The sequence below is a fragment of the Sorex araneus genome, chromosome 9 (genome assembly GCF_027595985.1).
Source record: "Sorex araneus isolate mSorAra2 chromosome 9, mSorAra2.pri, whole genome shotgun sequence".
Classification (NCBI taxonomy): Eukaryota; Metazoa; Chordata; class Mammalia; order Eulipotyphla; family Soricidae; genus Sorex; species Sorex araneus.
Genome location: NC_073310.1, coordinates 43,621,422 through 43,646,524, shown reverse-complemented (window position 1 = coordinate 43,646,524; position 25,103 = coordinate 43,621,422). Strand labels below are relative to the sequence as shown.

General features: G+C 37.7%; 1 protein-coding gene across 1 annotated transcript in view; it reads left to right on the top strand.

Moving 5' to 3' along the window:
- Window positions 1–25,103, top strand: part of DNAH14 (dynein axonemal heavy chain 14) — a 311,036-nt gene that overhangs the window by 139,088 nt on the left and 146,845 nt on the right. The window contains 4 exon segments of the mRNA XM_055117878.1: window positions 5,519–5,635; window positions 10,410–10,568; window positions 11,901–12,033; window positions 23,631–23,763. Of these exon segments, the coding sequence (XP_054973853.1) occupies window positions 5,519–5,635; window positions 10,410–10,568; window positions 11,901–12,033; window positions 23,631–23,763 (542 nt within the window).

Here is a 25,103-nt window from a genome sequence, read left to right as displayed (position 1 = left end):
ATCATCAAGAGAACATAAATTAAAACCATTGCCTCACAACTCGAGGCTGGTTGTAAAACCAATGCCTCACGACTCTCACAACTCCCAAAAAGGCAAGAGACTTAAATTTTCAGAATCAGCATTTGTGTAAAATAGTAATCATGTGCACTTTGAGTGGGATTACAAATTGGTAGAGACATTATGCAAAATAGTATGAAGTTTCCTTAAACAAATAGAGCTACCATATGACCTAGCAGTCACACTTCTGGGTCTATACCTCTCCCTCAGAAAAAATAAAATCATGTCACATATGTGCACTCTTTTATTCATTGCAGGATGATTATTCACAATAGCTAATATACGTAAAGACAGTCTGTCATTTAGTAGAAAATGAATAAAGTTGTAATTATCTACATACACACAGAGAAAATTACTCAACCATTAAAAAATGAAATTCTGTGATGCGTAATAATATGGATGTAATGTTACACCCTTGGGGCATTAGGATGTTATGTCAGATATTGAGATCTCTCTTTCATGAGAAATCAAAAGGCCATACTCATAAAATAGAATACAATCGCGATTGCCCAGTGTTGGGAGACAGAAAAACAAGGAGAGGCTGAACAGAAAGCAAAAACCTGTACTGGGAAATTTGTAGCAGCATGCATACCTGGACTGCCTCTGACCCAGGTTCAATCCCCAAGCCATGTGACTTTCCAAATATCATTGGATATAGCTCGAAGGCCTTCAACATCCCCAAGTATAGCTCTAGGAGCCTCTGAACACCACCAGGATCATCCAGGAAATTCCCAGCACTTCAAGGCCCACGCAAGATCATATCAACAGGCTCTAGCACTAAACCACAGACCCAGTTCCCTGAGTAGTCCCTGTACCCCTTGAATACCACTTGGGAAACCCAAAAAATATATACATGTATATATATATGTGTGTATGTATGTATATGTATATAAACAAACAAAAAGTATACACTTGTAGCTACACTATAAATAAGTTCTAGAGCTATAACGTACACCTTAGTGATTTTGGGTAACAATACCGTATTGTATACTTGGAAATTTTTAAGAGTAAATTTTTTTTCAATTTTAGTAAATTTATAAGTAGTTTGAACTTTATCATCCATTGACTTGTACTTGTATAAAGCTGGTAGAAATCATGCTTTACCTAATTGTGAAACAATAAATTCACCCAGTGTGGAATATCCAATGAACCACATTTGAAGAATATTCCTTTTTATTATTATTATTATTATTATTTTATGTTTTTTAATTCAGACACCGTGAGAACAGTTACAGGGCTTTTAGGATCAAGTCTCAGTCATACAATGATCAAACACCCATTCCCTTCACCAGTGCACATGATCCACCACCAAGAACCCCAGAGCCCCTCCCTCCCACTCCCCCTCTGCCTGTGTGGCAGATGATTTTCAATTAACTCTCTCATTGCTATGATAACATTCAATTTTTGACCAAAAACTCACTATCATTATTTGGAGTTTTCACCCCAACAGTCAGACCTGTCAGAATGGCATCATTAGATTGTATGTTTTCTATTGTTGGTAACAATGAGCATATGATGTTGCACAGTCATGAAATTGGCCGCCCAGTTTTGGGATTCTGGTATTAAGTCCAGAGATATTTCTGCCAGGAGCCGCTGAATTCCAAGATCGGTTTGTGTGCCTCTGGGATCATGGCTGTTCAGGAGCGGGGGAGCTGTTCGTGGGAGGCCTCTGGGGTCTCATTTGAGCAGGAAGCAGGGCTAGTTCTGCGCCCCCCCCCCCATCGTGAGATTCCCCATGCATCCCATCATTGCAAGCTCCTGCTTCTCTGTCCAATTGGCACTAAAGGGTGGTGGTTGCCATGCTGCCGAGAGGAAGAAAAGGATAAGGACAAAAACCCTTTCCCTCCCGGGGCTGCATGGGACCGAAGTTTAGTTCAAAGTCCATGAGTGTAGCTGCTAGCAGCCTCTGGGTTTCTGTGCCCCTGGTATGATGGCCACTCTGGGGTGGCGGAGCCGTTCCTGAGCATTTTCTTTGGATATCAGGAAAGGTTGCACGGCCACTTATGAGGCCTCGCGGTTTGGAGAGATATTCCAGTCCCACAAACTGGAGCCGTGTTAGTAGAAGCTCAGTGTCGCAAGGACTCCATCTGGAGAAGGCGGGGATTCTGCACTTAAGAGTAAATTTTTGTTTTTCACAAGTCATAAATTGTTTCCTTGAACTATTTAAAAAGTTATTTGAAGTGCTGAATATCAACCAACCAAATGCAATAATCATGTGTCAATACATACATATCAAAAAATCACATTGTACTCTTCATACTTACACAATAAGTCTCAATATAGCTGGAAAATAAAAAAATTAAAATCAACAATAGAAATAGAAAAACTACCAAGTGTTTGAATAACTGCATAGAAACAAGAAATTGAATATATTTGTATGTTATAACATAAAAAGTTACAACCTCTATGGAAAGCTTTATGCAATATTCCAGTTAGATGAACCCTAGGCCAAAGGTCAGGCCAGCTATCCATTGGATCTTTAGCTGCTACAGGGTCCTCGTGACCCCAGACTCCTAACTGTCATCCAGTGCATCCAATGCACACTCTCGCTGTCCCATTAACCTGCTCTGTTATCTCACGGATCTTCAGATTTCTTGTAAAAGACGTTGGTTAAAACATAATCATCACAAATAACTAAACATTGTTTTTCTTCTAAATTAACTATTTCATGAGGCACTTTATGTTCCAACAATATGATCAAATTGAGATTACTGAAATCCTTCCAGCCACAAAGACTTAGAAATTTGAATTAAATAGATGTATTCAAGAAATAGTATTATATATTTGTATTATTCACTTTATATATAAAATAAATATATGTAATCTGTATCATATATAACATGTATTTCATATATTTGGGATATATATTTAGGAAAGAATGAAAAATATTTAGGTATCAGAAACAAACAAATGAGCTGAAATTACAAGCACTAATCTTAGGAGCAGATGCTGAAACTACACAGGATGGGGTGGGTATTGGGTTCAGAAATTCTGGTGCTTAGTTAGACTGTCAATGTCCACGTGAGGACAGAAGATGGTTTTTCTTTCCACTTCTCCAAACCAAGAAACTGGAATTAAGACAAGGGGCAGAGAGATGATACAAGGATGAAACTTTTGTTCTGTCTGCACTTCACCCAGTTTAAAGTCTGGAAAGCATTCCCTGAGTTGAGCAGACCTGGTAGGCGGGGCCATATGGCTCCTCCCACTGGACCACAGGAAGAGGTGGGCTTTACCTACAGTTCTTGGGACACTGTGGCTGGAGTATTGTGGAGGGCTGTGGCCGGTCACTTTATATGACGTTGGTTGCCACAATTATGACTGATATAACTATCTGGATACAAAAGGAAAAGCACTAAGGAATTTGTTTTCAATTTTAGAATTCTATATCCTGATTATTGCTGTATTTAAAAGAATACACACATGTGAGGGGCTGGAGCGATAGCATAGCCTAGGGTGTTGTTTGCCTTACATGCGGCAGACACGGGCTGGATTCCCAGCATCCCGTATGGTCCCCTGAGCACCGCCAGGAGTAATTCCTGAGTGCAGAGCCCAGGAATAACCCCTGTGCATTGCCAGGTGTGACCCAAAAAGAAAATTTAAAAATGTGATAAGGAAAAGAACTTCACAGACCAGTATACACAAAATGAATACATTTTAGTGAAATTTTGTCATTAATTTAATAATTTTTAGTAAAATTTTTATAAATTATTCAAAGAAATAAGATTTCTTGTTTAAAGAAGATTATTTTTGTTGTTTATATTCATGTGGTAAAGTCACTTGTATTATTCTATATTTTCCAGAATCCACTAAGAAATTTTGTTTTTTAACTAAGTGCCAAATTTCTCTGATGTATTTATTTGGCTTCAACCAGTACATTTTACTGGCTTTGCTAAGATCTTAACACAAAAATTATCATCAGAATTTCTGGGTAAGATTTCAAAGTACACCAGCTCATGCTTCACCTTGGTTTGTGGATATAAAAATTGCAGACAATTTAGTAAAGCTTTTCTTTACATTTTTGAGTATGAAAAATCTTGCTATTTTAATAATCCTTACTTTTATATTCTGTTATCCATTTAGATATGTAAATGTTTTATCTCTAGTTTGTAGTCAATATTTCAAATAGAGATTGTATCATTAGTGAGACATTTGGGGCCAGAGAGCTAGTGAGGGCTGAAGGCACCGCCTTACATGCATCTGAGCCTGGTTTAGTTCTCTGGCCCTGTCAATGGCCCCTAAACAGCTCCAAGAGTGATCCCTCAGCACAGAGCTAAGAGTAAATCCTAAACATCACCAAACACACCTCCCCCCATTAAAAACAAAATTACATTAAAAATTCTTTTTATTTAAAATTCTGGTAGGATATAAACTAAAATATTCCAGTGGGTAATAGTCACTGTCACTGTCATCCCACTGCTCATCGATTTGCTCAAGCAGGCACCAGTATCGTCTCCATCGTGAGACTTGTTGTTACTGTTTTGGCATATTGAATACACCGTGGGCAGCTTGCCAGGCTCTGCCGTGCGAGCCGTATACTATCGGTAGCTTGCCGGGTTCTCCAAGAGGGACAAAGGAGTAATAGTACTTGGGGCAATTCTTTATTATTATACTTTAGGCAATAGTATTAAAATAGGGTTTAACCACAACACCTAATCAGAGAGAGAGAACAAAAGGGAATACCCTGCCATAGTGGCAGGGTGGGGTGGGGGGAGACAGGACTGGGGAGGGGGGGAGGGATGTTGGGTTTACTGGTGGTGGAGAATGGGCACTGGTGAAGGGATGGGTTATCGAACTTTGTATGGGGGAAACATGAGCACAAAGATGTATGGATCTGTAACTGTACCCTCACGATGACTCTCTAATTAAAAATAAACTAATAAAAAAAAGAAAAAAAGAAAAGAAAATAGGGTTTAATGTTATGGTATAGATGCACAAAAGTTGCTACATATATCACCACCAACAAAGTGTCCATGACCTCCCCACCCATGTCCTTGCATCACCTCTGGTTTGACCTCCTTCCTCCTCACCTTTTTTGCTAATCAACAGTTGTGGTATTTGTGCATACTGTTACCTCCCTTAGCCACCACCCCCATTTGCTCCAGACCCTCCAGCTTTGCTCCTGTGTTACTTCCAGCCAGCTTTATTGTTTCCCCAGTTCCCCCCAGTTTGGTATTCTCAAGCTTATAATTCAGTGCCCAAGATTTATTATCAATTTTTTTTTGCTTTTTGGGTCAAACCTGGTGATGCTCAGGGGTTACTCCTGGCTCTACTCTCAAAAATCACTCCTGGCGGTGCTCAAGGGACCATATGGGACGCTGGGAATTGAACCCAGGTCGGCTGTGTGCAAAGCAAACACCCTACCTGCTATGCTATCATTCCAGCCTCTCAATTAATGTTTATATCCTTAAATAAAAACCTTTTTTTAAAGCTTCTTAGATTTATTTATCTTTTTCAAACATAGACTGTAACCTACCAACTGGTCAACATTCCATTTTTGGATATTTTGTGGATATACAACAATGTGAGTTCGTATTATGGTCAGAATTACTTCCTAGTATTCACACACTAATTCAAAGAGGTAAGAGTAATTACAGAAATCATACTCAAACTTCTCTAAAGTTTAAGTAATGCTTTATATGTAAAGGTAGTTGTGTCATAGTCTTTAAGTGTTCAAGTAGGAAACAGTTTAGTAATGTGTTTACAAAACTTATTTCTAAATACTTTTAAGTATTGCTTTCTGGAAAAGTAAAACTATTTTGTTGAACAGACTTTTCTTGACAGTCTTACTAATGGAAATTCATTATTTTAGTTCAATATTATCGTTGAGAGAAAGGGAAGTTAAGACCTATTCTAAAGTACAAAATATATATGTGAAGAAAAGAAATTCCTTGGTTATAAAGGAAACTGGAATCAGAAATGGACAGCCATGGGTTTGATTGTTTTTTTTTTTTTCATTGAATCACTGTGAGATAGACCCTTACAAAGCTGTTCATGATCAGGTTTCAGTCAGACAGCACCCACCCCTACACCAGTGTACATTTCCCAGCATTAGTATCCCCAATTTCCCTCCCATCACCCCCACCCCAGAGTAACCATAGTTTGACAAATATCCATGTAGCTTCTATGTGTAGAAAATATATTGAAATTGTTGAACTTTTAGTGTTTCATTGAATTTTCAGGTGAGAATTTAATGATCAATCTTCATGCAGAGTTCTTCTAAATATATGAAATTCAGTATGTGAAAAATCTCATTGAATTACTTTGATGGAAGATTTAACTTATGAAATAATCCCAAATTTAGTTGTTTTAGAAGTTTTCAATAGAAAGCAATTATACAGAAGAATGATGCGGTATTCAGAAAGTTCTATTTCATTTATAAATACTAAAGCTTTATTGTATAGCATTTGTCACCATCAGTGTTAGTGAGTAATAATATTTATTTAGTCCCTCTGAAATGTATTGCTTATGTTAGTGATGATATTGAAACATTTTTACCTTAGCTTTACCAATATATAGGGGGAAAATACTCAATGCATACAACTCAGTATCTTAGTGTGTCATTTCTTTGGGAAACCAGAAATATTTTCTCCAAGTCCAAAGTGTGGATTTGGATCAGTACCATAAAACCAGTTGAACCTTCAACTCAATTCAGCAGTGTTGAGCACAGAGAATGAAACAGGTGCAATGACTTATTCAGGTAACAAGCTAGCCCAAACAGCAGTGAACAAGGGCTGCCTGGCCTCATATGGCTTAACATATGGCTGCAAGGCCATACCCTTGATTACACACACACACACACACACACACACACACACATAGAGTATTCTTTACGAGTTGGTATATATCAATAAGACAAAGGATAAATGTTTGCATAAACTGTGGGCATGGGGGGGACATATGGCAGATTAGCAATAAGTCCACATCTTTAATATATTGCTTTGAGATTATAGATTATGATTTTCTTGGAATAATTTATCTGTTAGATTGTCTCTCAATCCCTCTAAAGATGACTAACCCTAAACTCTCCCTAAAGAGTTAGTCAGCCTGAACTCTCCTTACATTTCCTGTGTAAGTCTAAATTCTCTCCCTAGAAAGACGTAAATCTAATGACAACTAAGAAACAAGATATTTTGAATACATCATATCCTCATAGTTGTGCTAATTTTTCCACTGGATTCCTGTAGTGATTTATTTTTTAACAATATTCTTATTTATTTAGGTTTTATGGTAACACCTGAAAGTGCTCAGGGGCTACTCATAGCTTGGTGCTCCGGGGTGGACCCAGGTTTGAACTTCAGCGCACAAAGCAGATTGTGTGTTTATACTTTTTAACTTTCTGTTGTCATTTTATTTACATAACTTATGAAGTATAATTTCCTCAGCACAGCCTTTGATTTCTTAAACTTTACTATTTCTCACTGACTCTGTGTCAGCATCTCAGTGTCAGTATTTAAAGGAAGAACAAAAATTAATAAACATTAGTTCTTATAACAGTTTTTGCCATCATTTCTGCCTAAGACCTATTTTCTGAAACAGCAAAGATATTAACAAAATTATATGAGTCATATTTATAGTGAATACAACAATAAAGTTTGTGATAAATTTTTAAAAAGCAGTTACCATTACCTAATAGAATTTTATTTTGCTTGTGATAAGAACTTTTAGAACTCACTCTTGGTAACTTTCAAATGTACAATAATATGGCCAACTATCATCTCCAGGTGGTACATTATATGCCCTGACATTGTTTACCTTTTCACTCTCCTCATTCCCATTTCTCTCATTCTATACACTCCTCCTCTGCCTTGAACAACCGCCAATCTTTATTTTTTTCTTATTCTCAGAAGTTCTATTTTTTTTAATTTATTTTATTCTTTAATTAGTGAATCACTATGAGGGTACAGATACAGATTCACACTAGAACTTGTTTTTCCCTCATACAATGTTCACAAACACATCCCTCCACCAGTGCCCGTTCTCCATCACCAATAAATCCAGTATCCTTCCTCCCGCAATCCCATCTCCCCCCCACCCCACCCTGCCTCTGTGGCAGGGTACTCCCTTTTGATCTCTCTCTCCAATTGGGTGTTGTGGTTTTCAATAGGGGTATTGAGCAGCCATTGTGTTCAGTCTCTAGTCTACTTTCAGCACACATCTCCCTTCCTGGGCAGGATCTCCAACCACATTTTACTTGGTGTTCCCTTCTCTATCTGAGCTACCTTTTTCTCCAGCACGTGAGACCAGCTTCCAAGCCATGGAGCCAACCTACTGGTACTTATTTCTACTGTTCTTGGAAGTTAGTCTCCTATTCTTTTATTTTATATTCCACAGATGAGTGCAATCTTTCTATGTCTCTCTCTTTCTGACTCATTTAACTTAGCATGATACTTTCCATGTTGATCCACTTATATGCAAAGTTCATGACTTCATTTTTTCTAACGGCTGCATAGTATTACATTGTATAGATGTACCAAAGTTTTTTTAACCAGTCATCTGTTCTCGGGCACTCAGGTTTTTTCCAGATTCTGGCTTTTGTAAACAGTGCCGCGATGAACATATAAGTGCAGATGTCATTTCGACTATACTTTTTTGCTTCTCCGGGGTATATTCCCAGTAGTGGTATTGCTGGGTCAAATGGGAACTCAATTTCTAATTTTCTGAGAAGCATCCATATTGTTTTCCAGAAGGGCTGAACCAGTCAGCATTCCCACCAGCAGTGTAGAAGGGTCCCTTTCTCCCCACATCCTCTCCAACAGCGGTTGCTTTTGCTCTTTTGGATGTGTGCCAGTCTCTGTGATGTGAGGTGGTATCTCACGGTTGTTTTGATCTGCATCTCCCTGATGATTAGTGATGTAGAGCACTTTTTCATGTGCCTTTTGGCCATTTGTATCTCTTCCTTGGAAAAGTTTCTGTTCATTTTTTTGGCCCATTTTCTGATGGGGTTGGATGTTTTCTTCTTGTAGAGTTCAACCAGTGCTTTATATACCCTTGATATCAACCCCTTATCGAATGGGTATTGGGTGAATATCCTTTTCCACAACCGCCAATCTTTATTCTGTGTCTTTGGGATCTTTTTTAGATTCCAGCACATATCAGAGATTATAGAGTGTTAATCTTTATTATAGATTAATAAAGCCCTATTAATTCACATAACATCATGCATAGGAACTAGGTGACTGGAATATAAAGTTAAGAAAAAGACTAACTCTATTTTGGGGGTTTGGGCCACACCCAGCGATGCTCAGGGGTTACTCCTGGCTCTGCACTCATGAATTACTTACTCCTGGCCGTGCGTGGGGGTTGTCAGGGATTGAACCCGGTTGGCATGTGCAAGACAAGAGCCCTACTCACTGTACTATCACTTCAGCCTCAGGACTAACTCTTTGTTTTATATACCCTAAGGTACTTCATATTAAATTCAGATAAATAATTATATTAAATTAAGAGTGACTAAAAGATTAACTAGTGAGTCTATGTTGCACTTGATCTTAGCCAAAAGGCCGAGAAGCGATGTGTTGCATTTAACCAGTTGAGAGTTTTGACTGTGTAATAAGGGAGAGAATTTGGATTATAGTTAGAGAAAACTGTGAAATCAAGAGAAAAGAACTCAAGGTTTAATTTGGGGATGTATGTGTATGTGCTGTGTGTGTATTATTTCATATAAAATGTTACACATTTGAATGTTTCTTTTCTAACAAACCTGCCAATTTCAGTGGTTCAGCTAATAAAAATATCAGAAATACTAGCATCTATCTGCTTGTTTAATGGAAAATTGCAGACGAAAGAAAGAGACACAATAGTGGAGGAGAGGATTTCCAAAGAACTAAAGAAACAGCATTAAAAGATACTTTGGCAAGACAGTGGCATTAAAAAAAAAAATTGAAGGGTAAATGATATGGCTCAGTGGTAATGCCTACTATGTGCAAATTTATGAGTTTTATCCCCATCCGGGAAAATCCCTCCCCAGCACCCTCAGCATAGCCCTGGTGGTCCCTGAGCACTGCAGGCCTGAACACTGCACCTCCAGAGAAGCAGGACCACCAGACCAAAACACCAAGAATGGCCCCTACATAAATAATGAGATGCTTGAATTCCATGCAAGGGCCAATTAGTAGGTTACTGCAGTAAAGACAGGGAATTTGCATATGGGGAACTTAGAAATGTGTTGAGTTAAATTCACCAGTTCTTAGCATTAATGCAAAGGACAACGTCTAAGACCAGCAGAGTCCCTCGGCACTAACAATTTTGGTCTCATGTTTCAGCTGTTTTGGCAGATGGGCATATTAGGTTAACAATATGCAGAATAAGTTTTATTTGTAAATCATTCAAAACTTTTTACAATTTTAACTTAGGAACTTCAATAATAACTAATGCTGGAGAGCCCAATGACAACCTCCTGAAGATATCAGAATATGGAGAGAACATTTATCATATTGCTACCAGAGATACAAAAAGTATTTCTTTTCTCATAAGTCTTCTTTTAAGAAATTCCTTCCCTGTTCTTCTCACAGGTATTAAAAATATTTAAAGAAAATTAAGTTCAGTCTTAGTAAGAAGCTTCTTAATTATTTAGCTTAACCATGTTGTTGTGTAAATAGGAAAAATATATTCTTTAATTACTATCATTTAAATTACAGCCTTATAGTAGTGTTGATGTTATGATTTGTGATGTGCACACAGTTATCATACCTCAACACTACAAAAGTGCCCAAGACCCTCCACCACTGTCCTTGTTACTTCCAGTTCACCTCTTTTTCTCTCCCCACCCTCTCCCCCACATTCCCATTTTTTGATATTTTCAGTTGCTATTCAGGGCCAAAGTTTTATTATTTGATACTGTCTTATTACCTTGTTTTGTTTCTCTATATACCACAGGTGAGCAAGATCATCTTAAAAGTTTTTATGATTATATTTTCTATGATTATATTTATATATGGTTTTACCAATAGCCTACTAATGCCCATTTCCGCACATGCTTGCAGAAATAGGGCATTATTAATCTTCTTTGTACTTTCATTATCTTCAGTATATTCCAGAAATAGAACTGTAGGATGAATATATGTGTGACCCTCCAAAGCCCATGGGTTAAGGCCCTTAGAGAACTACTTATGGTAGTAACAGTGGCTGGTTTAATTACATTTACATAATTCATTGTAGTCAAGAAAAAAATTACTGAATTTTTTAAAAGATCAGGGGACACAATTCTCTAACCAAGGTAAAATTTTCAATTATTTTACACAATCAAATGAAAAATTACATGACTCTTTTATTATCAACTTAACATTTTTTTTCAACACTACTCTTTGGATAGTAGTGTTTTTATAAGAAGCAATAGTATTACTTTCAATGTCCTGTACTTAAAATATGCAGGTCTAATGAAGTTGTGTTTTACTCTCAAATGACTCATTCACTGTCTTCAATTTTGTCTAAAGAAGTTGGTTCATGTTTTAACTTAATCTGATGAGTTGCAAGGTCATTACTACCTGTTTTGCAACAATAGGGTTTGTCAACAAATTTCTCCGCCAGATTGTGTTGACAAAAAAAAAATTTAAGAAATTAATTTCCTGTAGTAGTTCTGCTATAGTCTGTAAGCTAAAAGATTTATAATATTTCAAATAAACATTCGATATTAAATAACTCAAGATAATTTGAGTTTTTCATAATTTTGGTTTATAAAGTTTTGGTTTAATATCTTTTTAATCACATTTTTTAAAAAACGAGCAGAACAACATCTCATGCAATTTTCAATGAAAGAAAATGTTATTTTATTTTAGTATGTTAGCTTCTATTCATTTTCTTGTAGATAAATCTACTCTACTGTCCTAATGTATGTATTCTTTTAGGAGATCCTGGTGTTGGGAAAACCACGCTTATTAATCAAATGCTTGAAAGACTGCAGGAATCAGGAGCATTTAGTGTGAAATATGGATCAGTTTTAGGAGAAGTTTTATTATATAATGAAACTAAAAAAACAAGGTTGGCTGCATTATTCTCTAAATATGATTTGACTGGTAAAATGTTTTATTTAATATATAAAGCTTACATTTTTCAAAACCAAGTTTACTTATGTAAGAAATGCAAAATTATTCAAAAGAGAAACTAAGAAAATATTTAATCTCCTCTTTACTTTTCAAAATATTACCAAAAGATTAATTTCTTTAAATGAGGAATGCTCACATTTATTGAAAATGTAATTAAATTTCAAATCTCAATTTTTATATAACAAGGTATGATTACATTTTCTTTCCTAGAAAAATGCACCTAAATCTTACAAATAAAGTCACACATAATTGACTGGGTTGCACTAAAGAGAGTTAATTCTTATCAAATATAAAAATATTCTTTATAAAGAACCACATCTCTGTTTTCTTGAAGGAAAAAATAAATCTAAATTGTATAAATAAGTACTGCAAATATTTTATTTAATTAATAATCTATGAGGACTTTAGAGTACCTCACTTTTCTTTTATTTTAATAAGAAGGTGGAAATGTGAGTCTTTCCCTCTGGTCATTACACTTATGGATCCAATTGCACCTGTCACATACATACTTGACTATTTGATGAATGTCTCAACCATACCTTAGTAAAGATATAATTTTTCATTTCTCTTCCAAACCTATTCTTACAGTAGTAATTTTCACTTCAGTAAGAGGAATGCAAGTTATTCAAACCTGAAACAGAAATCGTTCTTGAATTTCTCATTTCCAATGGCCAATAGCTCATTTTATTCTTCCTAATTCCTGTTTCCCCTTTCCCTGACCCCCTCCAATCCTCTGCTGTCATAGCTATTCTATCTTCACAACACATTTGTATTTCTCAACTTCTCTTTTTCTTTTCTTTTGTCTTTTGTCGCCCCCTCATAGTGATCATTTTTAGTTTATTTATCATTGATTAACATTACTATGGCATTTTTAGTGTATAGCTCTATAATTACAACTGTGGATATAACTCATTGCACCCACCATCAAAGTTCCAATGCCATCCTAAAAACAAAAATAGACCCCACTATTCATATTTCTCACTCTCACTCCTCTTTTTCCTCTATTAATAATCATCCTCTCAGAGAGATCAGCAAGCTACCGAGAATATCCTGCCCGCAGGGCAGAGCCTGGCAAGCTACCCGTGGCGTATTCAATATGCCCAAGACAGTAACGATAGGTCTCATTCCCCTGACCCTGAAAGAGCCTCCAATCATTGGGAAAGACAAGTAAGGAGAGGCTGCTAAAATCTCAGGGCTGAGTGTAATAGAGACATTACTGGTGCCTGCTCAAGTAAATCAAACAACGGGATGACAGTGATATAGTATATAGTGCATACAGTGATTAAGAATCATAAGTTTCCACCAAATTTAGGTGATAGTTTAGTGGCTTTTTTGTGTTCCATATATACCACATATGCTACATACACACCACAAATACCATGTAGAAATTGTATTTCACTTTGTTACTCATTTACTCTGTATGATCACCTCAACTTTCATCTATTTTGGCCCCAAAAGTATCTTTTTAAGTGGCATAGTAATAGTCCATTGAGTATGTGTGTGTGTGTGTGTGTGTGTACACCACCAGCTTCTTCATCTATAGGTCAATTTCATTTTTTTTGACATTGTGACTAATGTTGTATGAGAATAAGGGTGAAAAATATCCCATTACATTAGTGTTTTTCTGCCCTTTAGAAAAATGTTTATAATGATCTGGATGTGTCATATGCTACTTCCGTATTTATTTTTAAGTCTAAAAAATATTATTATTTATTTTTATGAATACAAATCACCATAACATCATTAAATCATGTAAATTAATCATATTTATAAATCTAATAAAAATCATATCACCGTACTGTTTTCCACAGACTGTACCAATACGCATATTCAACAACTGTGCACTCAGTTCCTTTTTTTCCACTCGTGACAGCACTTACTTTCTTTTTCTTTTCTTTTCTTTGAGATTATATGGCACCAGCAACCCTCTTCCCATTTTATTTTTTTTAAGTTTTTTATTGAGTCACCATGTGGAAAGTTACAAAGTTTTCAGGTTTAAATCTCAGTTATACAATGCTCGAATACCCATCCCTTCACCAGTGCTCATATTCCACCACCAAGAATCCCAGTATAGCTCCACCCCGCCCCCTCACACCCCAACCCCCCCCACGCCCCAGCCCCCCCACCCTAAGCCCCCCCCCGCCTGTGTAACTAATAAATTTCCCTTTACTTTCACTTTGATTGCATACAATATTTCAACAAAACTCACTATTATTGTTTGGAGAGTCTCTACCCTAAAGTCAGACCTGCTGAAAAGGAAGCATTAGATAAATTGTTTTCCATTGCTGAGGATGAAGAGGTATGAGGTCCAGTGACCACACTTAGCGGCCTCTCAGTTTTGGGTTTCTGTAATTTAGTATTTTAGTAACTAAGTCCAGAGAGATATCTGCCAGAAGTTGCATCGTTGCCAACTTGTACTTCTCAGTTACATTATATTCCACATATGAGTGCAATCTTTCTATGTCTGTCTCTTTCTTTCTGACTCATTTCACTCAACATGATACTTTCCATGTTGATCCATTTATATGCAAATTTCATGACTTCATGTTTTCTGACAGCTACATAGTATTCCATTGTGTAGATGTACCAGAGTTTCTTTAACCAGTCATCTGTTTGGGGGCACTCTGGTTTTTTCCATATTGTGGTTATTGTGAACAGAGCGGCAATGAACATGGAAATGCAGATGTCATCTCTACTATACCTTTTTGCCTCTCCGGGATATATTCCCAGGAGTGGTATTGCTGGGTCAAATGGGAGCTCAATTTCTAACTTTTTGAGAATCGTCCATATTGTTTTCCAAAAGGGCTGAACCAGTCGGCATTCCCACCAGCAGTGAAGGAGAGTCCCTTTCTCCCCACATCCACGCCAACACCGGTTGCTTTTGTTTTTGGGGATGTGGGCCAGTCTCTGTGGTGTGAGATGATATCTCATTGTTGTTTTGATCTGCATCTCCCTGATGATTAGTGATGTTGAACATTTTCTCATGTGCCTCTTAGCCATTCGGATTTCTTCTTTGGAAAAGTTTCTGTTCATTTCATCAGCTCATTTTTTGATCGGGTTGGCAGTTTTCTTCTTGTGGAGTTCAACCAGTGCATTGTATATCCTTGTTATCAACCCTTTATCGGATGGGTACTGCATAAATATCCTTTCCCATTCTGTAGACTGTCTTTGTATTTTGGTCACTGTTTCTTTTGAGTTGCAGAAGCTCCTTAGTTTAATGTAGTCCCATTTATTTATCTTTGTTTTCACTAGCTTAGCCAGTGGCGTGTCAGCTTTGAAGATACCTTTGGCTTCAATGTCATGGAGGGTTTTGCCGACCTTATCTTCAATGTACCTTAGGGATTCTGGTATGATGTTGAGGTCTTTAATCCAGTTTGATCTGATTTTTGTACATGGTGATAGATGGAGGTCTAAGCCCATTTTTTTTGCATGTAGCCGTCCAGTTTTGCCAGCACAATTTGTTAAACATGCTTTCCTTGCTCCACTTCACATTTCTTGCTCCCTTATCAAAGATTAGATGATCATATATTTGGGGGTGTATGTCAGAGTATTCAACCCTGTTCCATTGGTCTGCCGCTCTGCCTTTGTTCCAGTACCATGCTGTTTTAATGACTACCGCTTTGTAGTAGAGTTGGAAGTTGGGGAGGTTGATTCCTCCCATTTTCTTTTTCCCAAGGATTGCTTTAGCTATTCGTGGGGGCTTATTGTTCCATATGAATTTCAGGAGCGCTTGCTCCATTTCTTTGAAGAATGTCAAGGGTATACCTATAGGGATCGCATTGAATTTGTACAATGCTTTGGGGAGAATTGCCATTTTGACAATATTAATTCTTCCAATCCATGAGCAGGGGATGTCTTTCCATTTCCTCGTGTCCTCTTTTATTTCCTGAAGTAGTGTTTTATAGTTTTCATTATACAAGTCCTTTGCCTCCTTTGTTAAGCTGATTCCGAGGTATTTGATTTTTTGAGGCGCAATTGTAAATGGGATTGCTTTTCTCAGGTCACTTTCTTCTCTCTCATTATTTGCATATAGGAAAGCCATGGACTTTTGGGTATTGATTCTATAGCCTGCAACTTTACTGTACGAGTCTATTGTTTCTAGGAGTTTCTTGGTAGAGGTTTTAGGGTTCTCTAAGTATAAGTATCATATCATCTGCGAATAGTGAGAGCTTGATTTCTTCCTTTCCTACCTGAATGCCTTTAATGTCTTTTTCTTGCCTAATCGCTATTGCAAGTACTTCCAGTACTATATTGAACAGAAGTGGAGAGAGTGGGCATCCTTGTCTCGTCCCTGTTCTCAGAGGGAAGGCTCTTAGTTTTTCCCCATTGAGGACAATGCTTGCCATAGGCTTGTGATAAATGGCTTTGACTATATTGAGGAAGGCCCCTTCTATACCCATTTTGGCTAGTGTTTTCATCATAAACGGATGCTGGATCTTGTCAAATGCTTTCTCTGCATCTATTGATATGATTATATGATTTTTATCTTTTCTTTTGTTGATATGGTGGATTATGTTGATTGATTTCCGGATGTTAAACCATCCTTGCATCCCCGGGATGAATCCCACTTGGTCGTGGTGTATGATCTTTTTGATGAGTTGTTGAATTCTATTTGCTAATATTTTGTTGAGAATTTTTGCATCTGTGTTCATCAGGGATATTGGCCTGTAGTTTTCTTTTTTTGTGGTGTCATTGTTTGCTTTTGGTATTAGGGAGATATGAGCCTCATAGAAACTGTTAGGGAGGGTTTCTGTTTCTTCAATTTCCTGGAAGAGCTTGAGAAGGACTGGCAATAGGTCCTCTTTAAATGTTTGGAAGAACTCACTAGTGAATCCGTCTGGACCTGGGCTTTTGTTTTTGGGAGACTTTTGATTACCATTTCAATTTCCTTGATGTTAATTGGACTATTCAGGTACTCCAGGTCTTCTTGGTTCAGCCTTGGGAGATTATAGGAGTCGAGGAATTTATCCATTTCTTCTAGGTTCTCTTGTTTCGTGGCATAGAGATTTTCAAAGTAGTCTCTGATGATCTTTTGAATTTCATTGGTTTCTGCTGTGATGTCCCCCTTTTCATTTCTGATTCGGCTTATAAGGGTTCTCTCTCTCTCTTTCTTTGTGAGTCTTGCTAGTGGTTTATCAATCTTGTTTATTTTCTCGAAGAACCAGCTCTTGGTTTCATTGATCTTCCGGATTGTCTTTTGGGTTTCCATGTCATTAATTTCTGCTCTAAGTTTTATTATCTCTTTCCTTCTGCCTGGTTTTGGCTCCTTTTGTTGGTCCTTTTCTAAGGTCTTGAGCTGTGAAGTCAAGTTATTTATGTGGGCCCTTTCTTCCTTCCTGAGATATGCTTGCAGAGCTATAAATTTTCCCCTTAAAACGGCTTTAGCTGCGTCCCACAGGTTCTGGTAGCTCGTGTCTTCATTCTCATTTGTTTCTAGGTACCTTTTGATTTCTTCCTTGATTTCCTTCCTGACCCACTCATTGTTCAATATCGAGCTATTTAATTTCCAGGTGTTTGATTTGGTTTTCTGCATCTGTCCACAGTTAAGTTTTATCTTCAGTGCATCATGGTCTGAAAAGATAGCTGGTACAATGTCTATCTTGTTGATTCTGTTGAGGTATGTTGTGTGGCCCAGCGCATGGTCTATTCTGGAAAATGTTCCATGTGCACTGGAAAAGAATGTGTATTCCTTTTTTTGGGGATATAAAGCCCTGTATAGATCTATTAGCCCTCTCTCTTCTATTTCTTCCTTCAAAGCCAGTATTTCCTTGGTGAGTTTTAATCTTCTAGATCTGTCCAGAGGAGACAGTGCGGTGTTGAAGTCTCCAACTACTATTGTGTTGCTCGAGATGTCCTTCTCGAGGTCTCTTAGCAGCTGTTGTAGGTATTTAGCTGGTCCCTCATTGGGTGCGTAGACATTTAGGAGTGTGATTTCTTCCTGATGGACACATCCCTTGATTAATAAAAAGTGGCCTTCACTATCCCTTCTAATCTTTTTCAACCTGAAGTCTATGTTGTCCGATACTAGTAAAGCCACCCCGGCTTTCTTGAGGGAGTTGCTTGCTTGCAGGATTGTTTTCCATCGTTTGACTTTGAGTCTGTGTTTGTTCTGGCTATTCAGATGTGTTTCTTGCAGGCAACAAAATGTTGGGTTGAGTCTCTGAATCCATTTTGCCAGTCTGTGTCTCTTAATTGGTGAATTCAGACCATTGACATTAAAGGAGATTATTGTTATGGGATTTTGTGCCGTCTTTGTGCAAGGGTTTGTTGTGCTTGTAGGGGGTGTTCTTGTCTTACAATAGCCCCTTTAGTGCTTCTTTTAGGTTTGGTTTTGAGTCTATGAAGTTCCTGAGCTGTTGTTTATCCCCAAAGTAGTGTATGATTCCTTCTAGTTTGAATGAGAGTTTAGCCGGATAAAGTATTCTTGGTGAAGCGTTGATTTCATTGAGTTTTTTCACTATATCCCACCATTGCCTTCGAGCTTGGAGGGTTTCCTCTGATAGATCTGCTGTGAGCCTAAGGGGTGCTCCTTTGTATGCAATTTCCTTCTTGGACCTTGCTGCTTGGAGTATTGTGTCTCTCTGGAAGATGTCCATCATTGTAACTATGATATGTCTTGGGGTTTTTCTGTTAGGATCTCTTTTAGCTGGCACTCTTCGGGCGCCTTGAATCTGGATGCCCGCATTGTCCAGCTGTGGGAAGTTTGACGCAATGATTTGTTTGACTGTGTCTTTTTCGTTGGGGTTGGTTCCCTGTGGTTCTGGTAGTCCAATGATTCTAATGTTGTTCCTCTTGAATTCATCCCCTAGGACTCTGATTCTGGCTAGAGCTATTTTGAGGTCTCTTGCCATGGTTTGATGTTGCCTGTAGGCCTCTTGCAGCTCATCTTCAAGCATACTGATTCTGTCTTTGGCTGTAGTCATCCTATTGTTGAGGGAAGCCAGAGAGTTTTTGATTTCATGTATGGAATCCTTCATTTCTTTTTGAAGGTTTTTAATTTCTGCTCTCATTTCTTCCCGTATTTTGTCGGTTGTCTGTTGTATTGTTTCCGCCAGGTCTTCCTTGAAGTTGTCCATCTTTGCATTGAGTTCACTGAACATGTTGAGGATTTCAACTCTGAATTCTTTCTCAGAGAGGTCAAGTTTGTAGGAAGCGCCCATTGAGGTTTCCGGACTCCTTTGATCGTCCTCTGGTTGCAATGGGGATTTTCGCTGTTTCTTCACGTTGTTTGTGGTGATATGAAAGAGGGCCCTTGATGATGAGTGTCCCTGTTTCCTTTTGTTGCGAAAAAGGATTGTGGATAGGCTCAGTTAATAGTGGTTGGCTTTTTACTTGCTGGTTGTAGAAACTGGTCTCCTACTGAGATGTTTCCTTCAATTCTTATGTGAAGTCTTGTGTTTTATTGTCCTACTGCTTGCGAATAGCTAGGATGTTAGTCTTGGATAGGATGTTGAGGAAACTACTTGCCGCCGCGTGAGCTTTGGCCGGCCGGCAATGAGGCCACGCCCACTTTTCTTAGGCCACGCCCCTGGTGGTTAGGCCACGCCCCTTTCCCACAACCCGACAGCGGTCAACGTGCTGGGGGTGGCTTGCCGGCCATTCGGCCGGCAGTCCGGAGGGGAGGGAAGCCCGGGGTGCTCCCTTCTTTCCATTTTAAATTGAGTTGTTTCTTTTGGCTGCTGAGTTGCATAATTTGTTCAAAATACTTGGATTTTAATCCTTTTTCAGATGTGTCAATGTGCAAAAATGTCTCAGTTTCTATGGTGTCTTTTTTTATTATGGTAATTTCTTTCATTGTGCAATAAACTTTAATTTGAGGTAGTTCCATTTGTTTATTATTTATCATTGTTCCTTTACACTCTTGCTAATAGAGATGAGTATTTAAATACATCTCTATCTCAAGGTCCTGGAGTGTTTTCAGAATATATTTTATGATTTGGTATCCAGAACCTAAATCTTTAATATACCCTGCTTAATTTTTGCTATTAAATGATGATAGAGCATTTCTTTTTTTATGTAGGTGTCAACTTTTTCAAACACCATTTGTTGAAGAGCCTTCATTTTACCTAAGGCAGACAGAGGCTTGGCTCCTTTGTCTTAGATTAAATATCCATATGTACATAAATGAATTTCTGCTTTCTCTTCTATTCATTTGTCTGTGTCCATTTTTATTCTAGTGCCATTCTGTTCTTATTACTATTGACTTGTAAGATAGTTTTAAATTAGCTAGTGTGATCTCTCCATTGTTCTTTACTCTCAGAATTGCTCTGGTTATCAAGTCTTTTAGAGTTAGTTCCATACAAACTTCAGAATTGTTTATTCTAGATTTGGAAAATGTTATTGGGTTAATAGGGGTTAAGCTGAATCCATAGATTGCTTTAGAAAGAGGTCTTCTTTTTTTATTGAATCGCCAAGAGAACAGTTACAAAACTTTCCGGTTTAAGTCTCAGTCATACAATAATTAAACACCCATCCCTTCACCAGTGCACATGTTCCACCACCAAGAACTCCAGTATACCCCCACTCCCACTCCCCACCCTGCCTGTGTGGCAGATGATTTTCACTTTACTCTCTCAGGAAAGAGGTCATTTTAATAACATTTATTCATCCAATTCATGAATACAGCACTCCATTTCCTTGTGTCATTTTATTTTACTTCTTTTAGTACATTGGTATTTATAGTATAGGTCTTTGCCTTCTTTGTTAACTTCACTCCCAAGTACTTGGTCTTTTCTTGTAGCTTTGTATCTTTTTCTTTTATTATTTTTAATTTTTTAAATTTTTTTATTAGTGAATCACCATGAGTTACAGTTACAAACTTGTGAACTTTCATATTTGCATTTTGTTTATATCCCTCCACCAGTGCCCAGTCCCCTCCACCAATGTTCCCAGTATCCCTCCCACCCTCCCACCCGATCCCCCCTGCCCCACCCCACCTCTGTGGCAGGGCATTCCCCCTTGTTCTCTCTCTCTCCTTTTGGGTATTTTGGTTTGCAACAGAAGTACTACGTGGCCATCGTATTTGGTTTATATTCTATTTTCAGAGTGCATCTCCCATCCCATGCAGGTCCTCAAACCACACTTTACCTGTGTTCCCTTCTCTATGCGAGCTGCCCCTTCCTCCAACATGTGGGGCCAGCTTCCAAGACTTGGAGCCAACCTCCTGGTACCTATCTCTACTATTTTTTTGGTCTTTTTTTAAAATTTTTTATTGAGTCACCATGTGGAAAGTTACAAAGTTTTCAGGTTTAAATCTCAGTTATACAATGCTCGAATACCCATCCCTTCACCAGTGCTCATATTCCACCACCAAGAATCCCAGTATAGCTTCACCCCGCCCCCCCACGCCCCTAACCCTCCCACGCCCCTAGCCCCCCCACCCTTAGCCCCCCCGCCTGTGTAACTAATAAATTTCACTTTACTTTCACTTTGATTGCATACAATATTTCAACAAAACTCACTATTATTGTTTGGAGAGTCTCTACCCTAAAGTCAGAACTGCTGAAAAGGAAGCATTAGATAATTTGTTTTCCATTGCTGAGGATGAAGAGGTATGAGGTCCAGTGACCACACTTAGCGGCCTCTCAGTTTTGGGTTTCTGTAATTTAGTATTTTAGTAACTAAGTCCAGAGAGATATCTGCCAGAAGTTGCATCGTTGCCAACTTGTACTTCTCAGTTACATTATATTCCACATATGAGTGCAATCTTTCTATGTCTGTCTCTTTCTTTCTGACTCATTTCACTCAACATGATACTTTCCATGTTGATCCATTTATATGCAAATTTCATGACTTCATGTTTTCTGACAGCTACATAGTATTCCATTGTGTAGATGTACCAGAGTTTCTTTAACCAGTCATCTGTTTTGGGGCACTCTGGTTTTTTTCCAGATTCTGGCTATTGTAAACAGTGCTGCAATGAACATAGAAATACATATGCCATCTCTACTATACTGTTTTGCCTCTCCGGGATATATTCCCAGGAGTGGTATTGCTGGGTCAGAGATAGGATATAACGGAGGAAATAACCTATCTCTACTATTATTGTATCTTTTTTCTTTTAGTGTTGCCAGAAATCAAACCTGGGTCCTTTGCATTAAGAACATATGGTGCTCTACTATTAAGTCATATTCCCAACCTGCTAAGATTTTATGGGGTATTTGCGCAGATGTTTATCAGAACAAGAAGTCTGTAGCTTTCTTCTTTGAGCTATCTTTTTCTGGTTTGAGGATCAGATGATAATGCGCCTATTGGACATATATTTTTAGTGTTTTCATTGTTTCCCCGTCTTTCTTTTTTTTCTTTCCTCAATCATATTTTTATCAAAGCCATCATCTAACACCATATCAATGGGTCTATGGTAAATTATTTATAAGATAATCATTTACCTTTGAATAAAGGGACAAATACCCAACATACTGTACTTAGCAATATACATAGCTTGTTTTTAGAGTATCATAATTTATTATTTGGGTATCTGTATTAATGATTACTTAATTTTATCTTTGAATGGGAGAATAAAAGACTTATGGGGCATATAAGTAGAAAACGCCAAACACATTGTTTTCATATGGCTACTATAATCTAACTTTTAGTCCTTAAATATTTATTCCAATAGCTTAAAACATAATCTTGGCATGTTGATTTCTGAAACTAAGACAAGAGGAAATAAAGGTATGTACTTCAAAAATAATTTGAAAACATTATTATCTCAACCATATACAAGTAATTTCATACTAGTAGAAATCTCATCATGAAATTTTTAGTTGGAAATTTAAAATAAAACATTCCAAAAAGTATCCAATATTCTCTCTAAATACTCTAAAGTACTCAAAAACTTCAATAGTTAAGGGAAAGTAATACTTAGTCTGCTTCCCAGGCAAAATATTATAAGTATTTATTGTTTATAAATCTATAAGTAACCAAATGCAATGTCTGTCTATTCTGTTATTTAATATCTTTAGAAAAATGGCAACAAAAATGTTCCACAGGAGTTCTCAAGCTAAACTACAATAAAAAGATATGTGAAACTTCAGGAGTCTTATATTTGAAAACTCTGCCAGTCTTGCTAATCCATTCATACATTTGTGTCACCTTATTTTATTATTAGTATAAATTATTGAGAGTTCTATTAAGTTGCTAAATGAATATTAATGGATATTAAATTATCGTACTTATAATTAATTTTATTTTTATACTATAATTTTAAGGTTAATATTTATATTTTATGTCAATAATTTGTCATCCAGAGTATGTGTATAAAAGTGGCAATAATACAGTAAAATTATAGAATTTTCACAATTCTTTTTTCTTTTTACTGTTAAAAATCTCTGATAATTAAATGTATTTTAATTCTCTTACTTCCAATGTGTGAAGTAAGCATAATGTAGCATTGATTAATTTTCATATAACTTAATACCTCAAAAGCAAAAAATGCTCTTAGAGTGTTTTTAATATCATTCTTTATATTTTTATATTTGGCACCAAAAAAGGTAGACTATCATTACTTCCGATTGATGAAACTTTATATAGGCTTAATAAAGGAATTGTGACCTCTAAAATAAATTTTAGCATCAATATGACAGCAACTAAAACCAAAGAGATGATCCTTAAGAAATTAGTAAAAAAAACAAAAGAGAATCTGGGAGCACCAAATGGCAACAAGGTAAAATACATCCCATTTCTATTAACCTTTTGCAGCCCTCGGGCTATTGATTTTACTCCTTCCTAGGATTCCATTGCCATATGGGCTCTTTCCTATCTACTTGCCTCCATCAAAAGGATAGTGAGCAACCTAATCTTAAAAATAAAACATGTTATTTTATATTCCACAGATGAGTGCAATCTTTCTATGTCTGTCTCTCTCTTTCTGACTCATTTCACTTAGCATGATACTTTCCATGTTGATCCACTTATATGCAAAATTCATGACTTTATTTTTTCTAACAGTTGCATAGTATTCCATTGTATAGATGTACCAAAGTTTCTTTTTTTTTTTTTTTTTTTTAAGAAATATTTTATTGAAACACCGTGAAAACAAAAAAAATACAAAGCTTTCAGCTTTAAGTCACAGTCAAATACTGATTAAACCACCATCCCTTCACCAGTGCACCCGTTCCACCACCAAAAACCCCAATACACCCCCCTCCCACCCCACCCCCCATCTAAGTAGCTGATGATATTCCCATTATTCTCTCTATATATTGAGTACATTTCATATTTCCATACAGAACTCACTATTGTTGATTGGAAATTTTCCCCAACAATCAGGCCTGCTGAATAAGCATCATCTAATAATTTCTCTTCCTTGGTAAAGGTGAAGATTTTGAGTCCGCGCGGCCGCGATAGCGGCCGCGCGGTTTTGGGTTTCTAATATTTTAGCTCAGTTCACAGTCAAAATGGATGGCTCCAAGAATCTGCTCTGGTGCCAAAATGGGTTAGGAGACCTCAGGATCACAGTCAGTAGGCGGGAGGCTCTGCTTCTCGTGCCGCGGCTCTTGGTTCATCTCTGGGCGGAAGGCGCGCCGGGAACACCTCCCCTCCCAGGATCACCTACAGGCTACGTCACTAAAGAAAGTCCTACCTCCTGGTGTAGGGGTCTTAGAGGGTGGCTCTCACCGCGTGGTTGCTGCCGCTGCCGCCATTTTCGCTCAGAAAAATGGGGTGGAGAGGGAAAAAAATCCCTCCCCGGGCTGCACGAGGTTGTAGTTCAGTTCGCAGTCAAAATGCATGGCTCCAAGAATCTGCTCTGGTGCCAAAATGGGTTAGGAGACCTCAGGATCACAGTCAGTAGGCGGGAGGCTCTGCTTCTCGTGCCGCGGCTCTTGGTTCATCTCTGGGCGGAAGGCGCGCCGGGAACACCTCCCCTCCCAGGATCACCTACAGGCTACGTCACTAAAGAAAGTCCTACCTCCTGGTGTAGGGGTCTTAGAGGGTGGCTCTCACCGCGTGGTTGCTGCCGCTGCCGCCATTTTCGCTCAGAAAAATGGGGTGGAGAGGGAAAAA